The sequence below is a fragment of the Lolium rigidum genome, chromosome 5 (genome assembly GCF_022539505.1).
Source record: "Lolium rigidum isolate FL_2022 chromosome 5, APGP_CSIRO_Lrig_0.1, whole genome shotgun sequence".
In the NCBI taxonomy this organism is placed as follows: domain Eukaryota; kingdom Viridiplantae; phylum Streptophyta; class Magnoliopsida; order Poales; family Poaceae; genus Lolium; species Lolium rigidum.
In genome coordinates, this window is record NC_061512.1 from 243,668,384 (window position 1) to 243,683,954 (window position 15,571).

At 45.0% G+C, this 15,571-nt stretch overlaps 1 protein-coding gene and 1 pseudogene across 1 annotated transcript; both read left to right on the forward strand.

Annotated features, from left to right (window-relative positions):
- Positions 1–389: 389 nt before the first annotated feature.
- Positions 390–8,991, forward strand: LOC124652918 (annotated as a pseudogene).
- A 2,163-nt stretch (positions 8,992–11,154) lies between these two features.
- On the forward strand, positions 11,155–15,256 carry LOC124652488. The gene is made up of 5 exons (XM_047191502.1): positions 11,155–11,363; positions 11,563–11,732; positions 13,628–13,703; positions 14,667–14,745; positions 14,830–15,256. The coding sequence occupies exons 1-5, from the start codon at positions 11,195–11,197 to the stop codon at positions 14,948–14,950; spliced, it is 615 nt and encodes a 204-aa protein (XP_047047458.1). The 5' UTR covers positions 11,155–11,194; the 3' UTR covers positions 14,951–15,256.
- Positions 15,257–15,571: the final 315 nt, after the last annotated feature.

The window sequence follows — 15,571 nt, forward strand, 5'->3', positions numbered from 1 at the left end:
CCCACCACCGTACAAGAGTCCATGACAGTTCCTCTCCCACGCCACGCCACGCCACGTTCCCCCTCACGCTCTCTGTACCCTACCCCTACCCCTACCCCTACCAAAGCTCTCCAATCCGACCCCAAAATCCCCTCTCCTATAACCGCCGCCGTGCCCTAGCGCTGCCGACGTCGCCGCGCCGCGCCGCCGACGCCTTGCGCCCCCAGAAGCACTCCGGCGCCGCTCACCCGCGTCGCCGCGCCCCGCCCTGCCGCCCCCGCCCGGGTCCTAGTCCCGGCCGGGCATTGATTTTCGAGGTACGAGCTCTCCGTTTGCTTATCCAGCGATTTCTTACTTCAATCCCGAACTAACTTCCGCCAACTCTATGCGCGTCCAGGTCCGCCCCTTTCCGCGCGGCGGAGGCCATGCCGGCCACCCCGGATATCGTGCTGGAGTTCGACGGCGGCGGAGAGGGCGAGAAGCCTGAAGAGGACGCCCACGCCGCTGGCGCTGGAGAGGACGCCGCGGCGGCGGAGGAGGACGTAAACGACTGTGCTCCGGCAGGCGAGGAGCCAGAGGAAGACGCCGGCGCTGGGCTGCAGTCGGCTGAGACTGCTGTCGCGGTGGACGACCCCGCAGAGCTGGGCGCTTCCCCTGCAGACGACGGTTCGGATATGGCTCCTGCTGGAGGTGGAGATAGCTTAGATGGCCAGACTGGTCAGGGGATCCTCGATGGTGCCGCTCACTCTGAACTTGGCGTGCAAGATGATGGTCCTCAGATGGATAACGATGCCATGGTTAATGGCGATGGGGAGGATGCTCGGGATAAGGAGGCGGCACCGGTGGATGATGCAGTTGCAGCAACTGAATTGGATGAGACGGAAGCAGAGCTCGTCAAAGATGACGACGATGATATTGCGGAGGAGGGGACAAGGATGGATGCACTTGCCTCCACCGAGGAAGAAGGGGCTGCAGCAGCTGGCGATGCTTCGGGTAGGCAGATGGATGCAGTTTCTCTGAGCAGAGATGCTGACGAAGAAGCTGCTGTCGATGCCACAAGTGATGATGCCATAAAGGTGGATACAGTTGGCCTGACTGGAGACGATTATCAGGAAAAAGAGATTCCATCAGCCGGTGATGATGGTGCAGGTGAGGAGGGCATGGAAAATTATGCGGATGTTGGGGCTGGAGGCGAGGATGAAAAAGATGGTGCGACTGCCCAAAATGTTGCTGAAGAATCTGATGGTGTTCCCGAACAAGATGATAACGTTCCGGCTTCAGCTGAAGATGACATGGCTGGTAATGTTGTTGCAGAGGAGGTCACGGAGATGGATATACCTGCCACGACTGGAGAGGACAATGAGGACGAAGGGGTTGCAACAGCCGGCGACGCTTTCATGGATGAGGGGACGCAGATGGATGCGGTTTCCGTGAGTAGAGATGCCAACGCAGAGGAAGGTACTGATGCGGCTGGTGTTTGCGCAACAGGTGAGGACTTACAGGTGGATACAGTTGGCCTGACTGGGGACAATAGTCAGGATGTTGCCTCAGCTGGTGATGAAGGTGCAGATGTCGAGGGCACCGAGAAACATGCGGTTACTACTACTGGTGATGAGGATGAAGACGATGACATGGCTGACCAAAATGTCACTGAAGAAGCTGATAGTGTTCCAGAAGCTGATGTTGACATGGCTGGTGGTTTACCTGAAGAAGAGGATGTGCAGATATATGAGGATGACGACGATGATGAGCCTCCACCATTGAAAAAGAAGGGTGGAGGGCGGCCAAAGCGAGGCCGTGCATCTTCCAAGGCTCAAGCCGTGGTAAAGCCATCTCCTAAAAAAAAGGATGAGGAGGAGGTGTGCTTTATATGCTTTGATGCTGGTGACCTTGTGGTTTGTGATCGTAGGTTTGTGCAACAGCTGTGTTACTTTCATGTTGTGTTATTAAAAAACTACACAACTATATGTTATAGCTGTTGACTGTTCTTTCTGTGTCCTCAGGTTTTGCCCCAAGGCTTATCATCATTCGTGCGTTAATCGGGATGACGAGTTCTTCAAGACTAAGGGTCAATGGACTTGTGGTATGTTAGATTATCTTTAGTCCGAACTCTTCTGAGTGCCCTTAAGTGTTTCTGCCATGTTACAATCTTCCTAAATCCATGTTTTCTAGGAGTATTTTTTTGCAACAGGCTTGGTTTACAGTTTGTATGCTGGGATTGTCACATAACTTTCTTGTTTTATACTGCTGCATCGGATTTATAGAATGTGTTATTTGTCTGTGAACCCTGAAATATCCTTTTGTTGCACGTTCTTCTACCTGATTCCGTGCGTGAACTAGGAAATACTTTCAATGATACATGAGTTTACCTATATGATGATCATATTGATTTTTTTTGGAAAGGTAGAAAATGAAGGATTGATGCTTAGTATACAGATAAAATGTCTCGAAATATGTATATTTCATTTCATCAACTTAGCTATTTTTTCAGGGTGGCACATTTGTAGCAACTGTCAGAAACCTGCTAGCCAAATGTGTTTAACATGTACCTATTCCTTGTGCAAAGCGTGCTTGAAAGAGACAAACTTCATCCGTGTCAGAGGAACTAAAGGTTTCTGTGAGACATGCATGAATACTGTGATGATGATAGAGAACAAAGAGGAGGCAACCGAGCAAATGGTGAACTTTTCACATTACCCTTAGCTTCTCCTATCTAATATTTTCTCAGTTTAAGAACTTAGTTTCATCCAGTGTCTTGTTTCTTCTATGGCATTGAGGAGTTGGTTTAGTGTTTTGTGATTCTTGTTCATGTAATCATATGATAGTTTTCGACCTTGAAAGAATGTTTCTATAGATGTTTGCATAATTTAAGCATACATGTTAACCTGTGCTCTGTCTGTGATTTAGTAAAATCAAATGGGTGAACCTAATTTGTAGGCAACTCGAACCAAAACTATTGCTCTGCATTATTGTTACGTGATGTTAAACCTTGCTACACTGTTTTCCTGAAATGGGAGGATGTTGTTTGCATGCACCTTTTGCCTGATAATTGAGAACCTTCATGGCTTCGAGTAGTAAGTTTATTTTCATATGCTGCCATAATTTGTTTGCTGGCGTGCATATTTTGAAAAACATGGTGCATCCTCGCGATAAACTTCAGGATAACAAATGGGACCTAATTATGGGTACACCTATATGATCATTATTGAGGCACACAAGGCACATGCAGAACACAAAATTGTCCCATCGATGCACGATTATGGACAAAGTGAGATCAACTACGATTTTCTTAGTCGTTTGAATGGACAAGGTTTGTTGGCAGGTGCACGCATGGACCTTGTACTAGAAAACAATCGTTTGCGTTGGAGTGGGGTCTTCGTAGATGTTGAAGCAGTTGCCGCCCCAACTAGCTTCAGCGACCATGTTAGCCACTGTATGGTACTCGGTCTCCACACTGTAGTGGGAAGCCATGCTTTGCCGTGGGACCATGACCCAAGGTTATTTCCTAGATAGAGACAGTAGCCAGAGGTTCAGCACTAGGTGTTGGGGCAGCCTGCCCAGTGTAGGCAGTGAGAGCGTCGGTCAATTGAGGTACGGGAGCACCTGCTTGACGAGGAGGAGGTGTGCTCGCATGGGTCGTGCGTAGGCGAACATATTTGTTTCATGGCATAAGCTATCTTGGGCCTGGTGAACCTGTAGATGCTGAAGTGTACCGTCGGATCCGTAACAGGAACGCCCACATCCTGATTGTGCGAGAGAAGATCCTGGCTAATACACAGCCATAATTAGAAGATTACGACTATGCCTGTTTCCTAATCCTTCTAGAACATGGTCGGTATGATGTCAGCTAGGGGTGGATAAATGCATATATGTCAAACACCCACTTTGAAAATACAATGGTATGTTTGCGTAAATTACCTATTCATTTCAAATGCTTACATCAACATCTGTTCCTTATATTCCAGGAAGCCTTAGGATATTTAGATTTTTTTTGGTTTTTTAGTCTATGTTTAGCTTCTGCCTTGTTACCATGACATGCCCATCTTACTTACTATTGCTGCAAATTGCTTGTGAGACGTCGTTTTTTCCTGCTCAGCAGTTGTAATGTCAGTAGCTTCACATGTATTTATGAAATGATCTATTAATGGTTCTGGTGTGCATATTTTCGTATTTAACAGGATGTAGATTTTGACGACAAAGAATCTTGGTGGTATTTGTTCAAGGGTTATTGGTTGAATTTGAAAGAGAAGTTGTCGTTGACATTTGAAGAAATATCAGTCGCTAGGCGTCAAAAAAATGGACCTTCTTTGAACGGGCCTTCTTTGATTATACGTGAACTACCTGAAACTAATGATGAAGAAGAGGCTAATTCGGACAGTTCACCAAAAAGAGGGAAAGAAGCGATTAAAGCGTGCTGCTGATGAGGACAGTTCCAAAGGGAAAGGCAGCACTCGGAGGTATACCAAGCGAGGTTCAGGTGGCCGTGATGCTAAGACTAAGAAGTCTACAGGGGCAAAGGTTAGAAAATCGTCGAAGCGTGCTTCAAGCAGTGATCATGGACCAAAAGAATCTGAAAGTGTGGGTACATCTACATCCTCAGCTGAAGAGGCTAGTTGGGCATCAAAGGAGCTCTTGGATTTTGTTGCACATATGAGGAATGGTGACAAATCAATGCTCTCCCAGTTTCAAGTTCAACGCCTTTTACTTGCCTATATCAAACGTGAAGATCTCCGTGATCCTCGTAGAAAAAGCCAGATAGTTTGTGATCCTTTGCTCCAAAGTCTATTTGGAAAAGAACGTGTTGCGCATTTTGAAATGTTGAAGCTTCTCGAATCTCATTTCTTCATGACTGAGGTCGCACCAGTTGATATCGATGGCAATCACGGTGGTGTTGTAGACCCTGATCCTAGCCAGGATGTTGATGGTAACAGTGAAGCATCATTTGTGATGAGTTCAGAAAAAAAAAGGAAATCGCGTAAATATGATCCGAAAGCTCTCCAAACGAACCTTGATGACTTCGCCGCGATAGATAACCATAATATTGGCTTGCTGTACCTGCGTCGCAACCTAATGGAAGAGTTAATGGGTGATGTTGACACATTTAGCGAGAAAGTTCTTGGAACATTTGTGAGAATACGGATATCTGGTGCAGGTCAGAGGCAAGACATCTATCGACTTGTGCAGATTGTTGGTAAGATGGCACACTTTCAGAACCGATGTTAGATTCGGCTCTTCATGATTCTGATTGCAGAATTTTCCGTATTTGTGTGCAGGGACAGGAACAGCTGCTGAGATGTATAAATGTGGAAAAAAGACAACTGATATAACACTAGAGATACTAAACTTGGACAAGAAAGAGGTTATTACTATTGATATAACTTCAAATCAAGAATTCACTGAGGTATTTGATTAGGAATATTACAGTTTTGCTGTTCGATTTGATGTTTACTGAAGCTAAGTAGAAACTACACATTTGGTTTTATAGTTCCCATTTTTACTGATATTTTGGCTGTTAGTTCACTATACTGATGTAGCCAAGCACTTATTCAACAGATATAATTGCATTTGCATTTGCATTTGCTGAATGCTGTCATTATTCTTGTTTATAGGAGGAGTGCAAACGGTTACGGCAAAGCATCAAGTGTGGGCTCATTGCAAGGATGACAGTGGTAATTTTATTACACATTATTTGTGCTTTTGTTATCTGTACACTATTTTTCTATGGTGTAACCATCATATCTTCCAGGGAGAAGTTCAGGACAAGGCAAGGGTTCTCCATTCTGTGAAAGTCAATGATGTAAGCAACTACTAATGGAAGAACTATAGAAGTTTCCAGTCAAGCACTTCTATTGCATTTGCTTATTCATGAATGCCATTTGCATCTTTGCAGTGGATCGAAAGTGAAAAAATGCGCCTTGCGCATCTTCGTGACCGTGCCAGTGATATGGGCCATAGAAAAGAATATCCTTTTCGACATTCTTTTATGAATCATTATTTAGTTGGTAGTTCATGATTCAATATTATGGTTAAATTGCTCCTCTTTTTGTAATCCGATTGCTTGTCATTAATATTTTGAATTTATTCTTTTTCTGTAATGACTCTTTTTGACGAATAGTATTTTAGCTTGCATGCCTTGACCATTATGTACGCTTAGAGAATGTGTAGAGAAGCTGAAGCTTCTAAATACTCCAGAGGAGCGTGCTCGAAGGCTGAAGGAAGAACCGGAAATACATGCTGATCCTGCCATGGATCCGGATTATGAATCTCCAGAGGAACCAGAGGAGGATGCTGAGAAAAGTACTGGACTTGATTTGTTTTATTCTGCCAAGCTTCGTACCACTTTGACACTGACTTACATTTTTTATTTTCATACAGGTAGCTTCAGTAAGCCGAGTGGTTCTTTTTCTAGGAAAGATAACAACCCAGTGTCTCCCGGTAAAGGAGAGGGTAGGAATGCTGCAAGAGATCCTAAATCTAACTGGGAGTCAAACCGAAACACGTGGTCAAGTACACAGTTGGAATCGCCTCATGGACGGAGATCTACATTCTCGTCTCACGGTGAAAGTGCTGGTTACACAGATAAATCAGACAGTCCAAATGTTGGTGCACACAGAACTAATGTGGAAGCCACGGCAGCTAATACTCCACGTGGGCTATCTGGTGCCTCATCTCAAACTTTAACGGCTAATTTAGGGTCTGCAACACCTGCATCACAGTTAACAGTCAATGAGTCTGAAAAGATATGGCAGTACGTGGACCCTTCTAATAAAATCCAAGGCCCTTTCTCAATAGTACAGTTGCGGAAATGGAACAGCAGTGGGTACTTCCCTGCTAATTTGAAAATATGGAAGTCTAACGAGACGCAGGATGACTCAATATTGTTGGCTGATGCTTTGGTTGGGAAGTTTGAGAAAGACCTTCCTCCGTGGGAACCGCCACTTGGCAGCTCATCTCAAATGGACAAAGCTTACTTGAGAAGCAACTCAGATGTTGGTGCTAGACCCTCTAGTGGCTCCCTTTTTGAAGAAAAATCAGGGGTTCTAAATAAGTCGCAGTCTTTCCCGGATAGGGTTAGTCAAATGCAGGATACAACAAATCCTGGAGCAACCATGATCCAGTCTGGTGCACAAAGTTATTATGGGATGCAAAATTCTCAAGCAGCTTTTGCAAGCCAGCAATCTCTTACTGGAAGTTGGAATGCTTCCTCAAGTCAGTTTGGCACTACAGTAAATCAAACAACACCGTCTCAGCCTGCTCCTGCAACAGTTGGCACACAAACAGTTAATTCACAGTCTTCAGGTGAAGTTGTGTTCCTTTGCAAGGGTTTATATGCTCCAACAATTTGGTTGAAGCTTCCAATTTGTAGTACATATGTATTTTAATTTGATGTATATTATTTCTTTCCGTTTGCAGATCTTGGAGCAGTAGGTGCACAGACTGGAGCTGCACAATCAAACACTCAGCAATTTGAAGGTATTAGCACACTATTTGTCCATTTCCGTGCCTTGTTTTCTTCCGATATGTTGTTTCCATTAGTTCCATAGCAAAGTCTTACAGGTTTCAATCTTAAACAACTGCTGTTGCTCCTTGGAATTATTATGGCTGTTCAGTGGAAACCTAGCTAATGATGTTATTGTGGTATCACCTTCAGATGCAAGGAACCAATCAACTGATGCCTCCAACTCAGCTCAGCTGATGTCAACACCAGCTGCTGCTGGTGGAGATAGTCAAAGCAGTGGCTGGTCCACGCCTGCACAAGTTGGAAACGCATCTGGCCAAGCTCAGGTGGCTGGAAATATGGACTGGGGATCCCTTCAGAACATGGGTTGGGTTACACCGAACATGCCTTGGGCAGCACCAGCACAAGGCGCCACAGGCTACAACATGGGGGTGAGTATGCCGACACAGCAAAATGCAGTCCAGAACATGGGTTGGGTGACACAGAATCCAGGAAACACCAACATGAATATGATATGGACTCAAGCCCAAGGGACTCCAAATGCGGCTGCTATGATGGGAGCTCAGATGCAAGGAGTTGCAGTGGCCCCTTGGGGGGGTGCCATGGCACAAGGAAATGCAAATTCTAATCCTGGTTGGGTGCCCCAGGCTGGAAACATGAATCAAAATACTGGCTGGAGCGCTCCTGTGCAGGGAAATCCAGGTCCTAGTCCTGTAAATGGTACAGGCCAGGGGAATAATAATATGAACTGGAATTCACCAAGCGGGAATCAGACCTGGAATAACCAGCAGGATTTTAATGGTGGTAACTCAGGTGGGCGGCCATGGAGGCCTCAGTCTGGCGGTGGAGGGTCACGTCCTTTCAAGAGGGGACCTTGCTATGCCTTCCAGAACACTGGTCGCTGCCACAGAGGAGAGCAGTGCAACTATGCCCATGACCGACCGGTTGACGGATCTGCACCGAGAATTGATCGCCGATTTGATAGGCAATCTTCGAGCAGCGATAGGCCTCACTATGACAGGCAAAAAGATCAGCAGTTTGATCGGCAACCTTCAGGTGGCGAGAGGCACCATGATAGGCATGATGACAACAGGAGCAGTGGCTGGGATGACAATAGGAAGTCTGATAGGTCAGAATCAAGAGAGAGGCAGTAAAGAACCGGTATCAGGTTCATTTTTTCTGCTTTATTCTCCTGTTTTGTTGTATATGCAGTAGCTAGCCAGTAGCATCCGTGCATGTTTCTGAACTTGATGTGTTCAGCGAGCTGCATCCCGCCCGAAACGTCATGAACAACCGTAGCTTAAGCATCATGTGCATCCTACTCTTATTTTGCGTTGCCTGGAACCGAACTAATACATTCCGAATAAATCCTGATGTCAGATATGGGAGGGTTCTGTTGTAATGTTGAATGAGCTGCTGCTGGCTGTATACATTTGCTTTGTTGTCTGTCTGGCGTAGTGGTGTTATTTATGTCCCTGGTGGTGAAGACAGGGTTCTGTAAAAACATTAAACATAGCTTGACCTGTTTTACTAGTTTTTGCCTTGCGACTGAATGATGTGAGCCCTGCAAATATGTGGTTTTGGCTTGTATCCTATCCTGAAATTCTTTTAATTTTGTTAGTGCAAAGCAGCAATGCTGTATTTTCTTTCTTTCTTGCACCTAAAAGGCATACGAAGGCTGTACACATGCTCTGTATTTGAGACAAAGTGTGGCCTGTGCTTGCGCTAAAAGTCCTGGACATGCTGGAGCAGGAAGAGGACAACATCGCCTTGTAAATTTTCGTAAGGAAAAGTTGTCTCTAGAAGTAATTAGGCTATGTGAAATTAAATGGCTGTGTACCATAAATCAGACGAGCAACTACTGTAAGAGAAATTAGCATACTGGATAATAATCGTCTAAGAAACTAGACAACCGACACACGAGATCAAGTGGACTTGAAATCGACAAGACCGTCGTATGGTATTGACATTGTTACCTGATGATTCTTGTTGCCTGATGCTGATCGAATTCTTGTTACCTGATGCTGAACGAATTCAGTAAATAAATCGCCTTTTCACGTAGTCTTCATTGATTTTCTTGACTGTTCAAGTTGATCGATGATGTAACTTCGTTTGTGCTGGAGGTCACATTTCCTTGTCACAGAAATATACACGTTTCCTTGTTTGTGTGATAAAAGTATGTGAGCATGACAGCATGTTTCGGCGGTGTGTGTGCCCATCTATGGGCCATAACGTTTAAAAGCGGCTAAGAATTCTTATATAAAGAAAAACAATTAGAATCTTAAATTATATTTATGAACGATGCAACACAACTTTTCACGGCACGGTGCAGGGAGCCATGTGGGCCCATGTTGTAGCTAAGGTCAGAACGGCCAATCCTCTTCTACAAAGAAATTTCTTCGTCGCATAGGGTGACCGAGGCGAGAGATGGGAGAGGCATCGCTGCAGTCCTGAGGCGCGGTGGTCGGAGGGCCGTCTATTCTAGCATTGCCAAGGACGGGGAAGTCGTACAAGCGGTTGCCTCTGGCCTCTACTACTTGTCGGTGCTCAAATCCCGAGGTTACAACCCATAGGCTTGGGGATCCCTCGCTCCGTCCCAAAGGTTCTGCATCGCCTCACCAATTATAGCTCGTATTCGAGAGATACACGCTTCTAATCGAAAAAGGCATCTCCTTGGATATGTACAATTATGTTATCTTAGCAATGTCACATCGGATAAGTGTCAAGTTCACTACCTTATCTGAACTAAGAGATAACCACTTAGGAAGAAAGATAATAAAGATAACCAATTATAGCTTGTATTACTTTCTTCTCATATTTCCTAGCTTAATTTCAATCATATCATAGTTTTTTTTTTTGAGAAACACAGTACAAACGCAGACGCTCACATACACGCGCATACACTCACCCCTATGAACGCACACACGCACACCCTACCCCTATGAGCACCTCCGGAAGACTGAGCCGGCGGATTGGATCTTGAAATTGACGAAGTCACCACAGGCGCCTCGTTGTCGACGGGAACGTCGCCTCCCACTGAATGAATATTCCGCCTTTACGAGACACACAGATGTCAAACCTGGGGTTTGAACTCTGGTGGGCTGGGGGTACAACCACCCTCCTAACCACCCAACCTCAGGTTGGTTCTCAATCATATCATAGTTTTAGGAGCATGCAAACATTATTTGCTAGAAGTAATACTTTTTTTTTGCAAAACACAGTACAAACGTAGACACTTACATATACGCACATATACTCACCTCTATGAACGCACACCCTACCCCTATGAGCACCTTCGAGAGACTGCGTCCAAAAATTTCATCCAACGGGTCTTGAGATTGAGAAGTCACCACAGACGCCTCGCTGTCGACGAGAACGTCGCCTCCCACTGAAGAATATCCCGCCTTTAATATGACATCAAAGTGTCAAACCTAGGGTTTGAACTCCGGTGAGCTAGGGGTGCCACTGCCCTCCTAACCACCCAACCATAAATTGGTTCTCGCTAGAGACAATACTAGAAAAGTAGAAAGTAATCTTCGTTGCGCCCTAGTGGATGTTAAAGAGAGGTAAGAATTCTTATTAGTTCCTATAATAAACAAGAAAACAGTTCCAATCTCGGATTAGATTTCCGACTGGTGGGCTCATAAGTCAGCGACCAGGGTGGGCCCACCGCAACCAAGAGAGGTACGGTCCCCTTCGGCAAAGAAATTTCTCCGTCGGGTGGAACAGAGAAGAGACCGAGATAGACGGAGATAGATGGGAGAGGCCTCGCCGGAGTCCAGCGGCGCGGCGGCCGGAGGGCCGTCTATCCCGGCGCCGCCGAGGAAGGGGAAGTCGTGCAAGGGCTGCCTCTACTACTCCTCGGTGCTCAAATCCCGGGGATACAACCCCATCTGCGTGGGGATCCCTCGCTCCATCCCGCAAGGTCGCCAACCCTAATCCCCCCATCGACCCACAGATTATAGCATGTGTTCGTTGCCTTATGCGTTTCCGATCGAAAAAAGCATCTCGTTCGGGATCAAATTTAGCTTTTTTTTGTATGTCGGCGTAGCTTGTATGCTGGATCGGAAGATCTCGTGAAACATGAATGAAATTATTGATTGATTGATGATTTGGTGTGGCAGTCCCGGGCTTCGTGGTGGAAGAGCCCAGGGAGGAGGTCGCGGCGCAGGGGCATGATCTGAGGCAGTTCAAGTACGCGTGCGCCGGTTACTCGATGTTCGTCGACGACAGAGACGGCAAGAGCGGCGGGGACGAGGCCAAGGCGCTGCTGCCTTATTGCCAGGGGCTCGAGGTTGGTTTTCATCTCACTGTTTCAGTACGGGATTATGAAATTTCAAGCTCGTGTTGTATGGATTTGACCTGTTTCTGTTATTGTTCATATTTCATAAGTATATATGTAGGTACCCAATGTTAATGGCAACACATGGTTATGTAAATCTAAAAATTGCCACTTTAGTGGGTGTTGTCCCAATTCTGACTTTTTTTTAAAGGGCCAGATTTCTGGAAAGAGAAGAAAACATGATTGTAATAATGACCTATAATCGTACGCAAGTCATGCTTGACACTGTTAGCAATCGTTACCTATGACAAGTATCCAAATCCTCGAGTCTGCTGTAACTGAACACTTATATGATATCCTGGAGCCGATGGAATTAGAAAGGAAAAAACTGCCTAGATAACTTGATCAGAAAATTGAGCAGCCGGCGGTGTAGTTAGAACTGACCAAAGTATACCAACTGTGTTGGGCTGTGAGCATTTTGGTTGAGATAAAAGATTGAATCTGGATTCTGGTTGGCGCCTCAGTGTGTTGATATCCTCTGCCCAGCCCCTAGATTCCTAGTTGGATGCAAACACAACCAAAATCAGTTGTAACATTGAGATATTTTGACAATTGAGTTGGCCTTGAACACAGCATGAGTATTGATTGTTTAGATCGATAACAATATTTGGGCTGTCAACGATGTTGAAAAGGCGTGCCTTATAAATACTTCTTTTGCCTGATGAACTTTCTATTAGGTAGATCACATTGTATGATGAATATAAAGTGACATCTTCATCAGGTTGCACATGCTCGAATGTAACGCCTTGTCCTAGTTCCTTCATAATAGGCATCCATAGCCCCCCATGGCCGTAGCAAGGCAGTGGAACTCTGTGGGTTAGTTCTGTGTAGACCAGACCATTATACTGTCCTGGAGGCATGATGACACTGCCTAGTCGATTTAGGTGACCGGGATAACATCCTTCTTGATTCTAATGAAATTGTTCCAACTGAATATTCATAGTCACAGAAATATGTTAGATTCAGTGATGCCTAATTTCACATACACGTCTGCTCTAGCATGCTTCCTCTGCGGCTAGAGAAATTGCTTTGGGACATTTTTTTAACTTTTTTGTAAGTTCTCAATTCCTATCTTACAAATTAGATTCCTATCTTGCAGCAGTCCTTAAAATGTGATCATGCTGTCATGAGCTTACAATAATGATTCATCAGTTCCATTGCACATAAAAAATGATTCTTGCACAAATTTTCATGGATGATACTGGGTAGGCAGCATCAACCAAATTGTTGTCAACCTAGTTCATACTTCATAGTGGGGGTAGGACATCCAAAGATTCCAAACAAATTTTCATGAGTGATACTGGTAGGCAGCATCAACCAAATTGTTCTCAACCTTCTTCACAGTGGGGGTACACATCCATATGAAAGAAGTCAGACGGTAACTTGAACTAGAGCTGCACCAGCTGGTGGAGGAAGGGCAAGACAACAGCAGGACTTAGGGATTAGGAGAGTTTGCTAATTTTATTTTGCTCCAGTGAAGAGGATACATTGCAACCCATTTTACGGTGATGCCCAGAGTTTTATAGCAACCCCATTAAACCTACGAAAATAGAATAACATGATGCAAGCCCATATGTACAGTAGTTACTGCGAGTAGTATGGTAGTACCACATGAACAGATTGTTGAACGAGCACTAAAAGAATGGTAGCAAAAATCTTTCCCCTTTGCCTAATGGTTGGATTTTGTTGACAGACTCTGGATCAATGAAGTGTTTTCAGTGAATGTCAGAAATTTGATCTCTAATGATATACATGATATTTAAGTTGTACGCCATGGAATTATACATTCTGTACCGTAGCCATTTGGATTTGCTCCTTGCTAAGGAAAGTGAGAAACGTTCATGCAGCTATTGGTGGACAGCAGAATAGTTGAGAAAAGTTCACCTGCGGTGGACCATGCTTCAACACGTAATACAAAGGAAGGTATGTAAAGTTTCTCCTACTTGATGTCATCTACTTTATACTTGGTCACTCCAATAAAAAACTGTAAACCTGAAATCGTTGTAATAGTGGATTATGTGTTTACAATTATCCTTTAATGCTTAAGTTTTGTATTTAAGTCTCTACAAAACGTAGGTCTGATTAAAGTTCCATTTACTTTTGTGGAGATTTTTTGGCTCCTGTGCACAAAGGATCCCGTTGTTTTAAAAAATCGAAAATCACATTTACAAGATTCATAAAAATCTGAATATATATCCTCAAACGTGCAAAAATCAAGTTCGATACTTCTGTATTCTCAGCTACACAAAAAGGGCAAACGTGTGGATCTGAGTATGTATATTTTCAAATCTCCAAATTTATCAGATTTTGTCATTTTTGTGTAGACCACAATACAAATAATTTTGCTTGGCGATTTGGCATGCTTGTCATCATTGACTATGTGCAGATTTTTTCGCAGTTGTTTTGTGAAACTGATAAATATGATTTTTGAATTTTTTAAAATGAAGGGATCACTGGAGCCAAATACATTGTTCGCATTTTCTTAATACTAAGTCTATAATGCTGGTGGCAGTTTTTCATTTCTGAATTATTGAAGTCCGGATATCTCCATAGTTCATAGTAGTACATGCCTGATTTTTTTTAAAAATCTTGGTTATGGATATCAAGTGACAAATTTGGTCGTACCTCCTGAAGTAAAACACAGTAGCATTCTGTTGACGGTGACAGGACAGTGATTGCTCCTTTTTGAGATCACGAAAACTACTAAAATTAGTTATGGACCCAATGTTTTGCCACAATGATGATAAACCATCTCGGGTAATCTAGTAGTATCAGCTTTGTTGACTAGTATTCTTCCGAATCCACCAGTGTACCATTTCTGTCACTAGCTTTTGTGCAGAGTGAGTGGACTTCAGAACCTTGATGCTTTTATGTTTCCTGTCACAGCTGCTGCAACCCACCCCCAGCCCCAGGGCCAGGAGCAAGGACAGAAACCACAGCTCGCAAGACAGGAATTCATGGCGAGGAAAGTTACCGTTTCATCAGATCTCCCCTTGCTGGTCTACTCTTACAATGATCTTTTCTTCTGACGTTCTGAGTGGTGGTGCAGGTACAAGAGGAGCGCCGGGCTGGTGGCTTCAGGAGTCGTGAAGAATATGGGCAAAGCAGGTGCATATATCAAACAAAACATCGAGGACATAGTTTCCATGGACCGACGACCTCCCAAGTAGGGACTGCTTGGGTGCTCGTCTATTTCTGGGCTGGGGCGCTGAAGAAAATTGCCCATCTACATGAAGGAAAAAAGCTACCTAGCATGCATCACACTCTTACTGGCACTTTTTTCTGGGGCGTGCTACTGGATTCCTTTTGATGTATTGTTTTGTAATTTATGGAAACATAGGGTTCTGATGATGTACATGCGTCTTGACAGTGTTTCGAGCAGATATCGGATCTGGTCCGTGGGTTGCTCAATAATATGTCAACTGCCATTTATTCCAAAGGTTGAGAAAAAAAATGTGGAACCATCAAGCATGCTACTCTTTGTGCTTGGTCGAATTTACAGGGTGGCAAGGATAGCCATTCGATCTCAAGACCCCCCGACCCGTCTCCTCGTGTCGCCTCCTCCTGGCGTCCGAGGGGGCGGAACCCTAGCCCGCCACCGCACCTCCTCCCTACACCGTCTCCTCCTCGTCGCCCCCTGAGGCGCCGGCGGCCAAGCTCGCGACGCCGGTGAAGGGGGCGGTGGGGCTCTTGGCTCTCGGCCCTTCGGCGCGGAGATCGGTGGAGGACCACACGTGGAGATCGTCCTTACCGGCGCGGGTGGTCGGTCGGCGCCTCCTGCTCCGATCGGC

Bases quoted from the DNA above. Each gene is read 5' to 3' on its own strand.
- LOC124652488 (XM_047191502.1), top strand. From the start codon at position 11,195: ATGGGAGAGGCCTCGCCGGAGTCCAGCGGCGCGGCGGCCGGAGGGCCG. The intron at 13,704-14,666 runs GTATGTAAAGTT...TTCCTGTCACAG, and splicing joins AACACGTAATACAAAGGAAG to CTGCTGCAACCCACCCCCAG. The intron at 14,746-14,829 runs GAAAGTTACCGT...GTGGTGGTGCAG, and splicing joins AGACAGGAATTCATGGCGAG to GTACAAGAGGAGCGCCGGGC.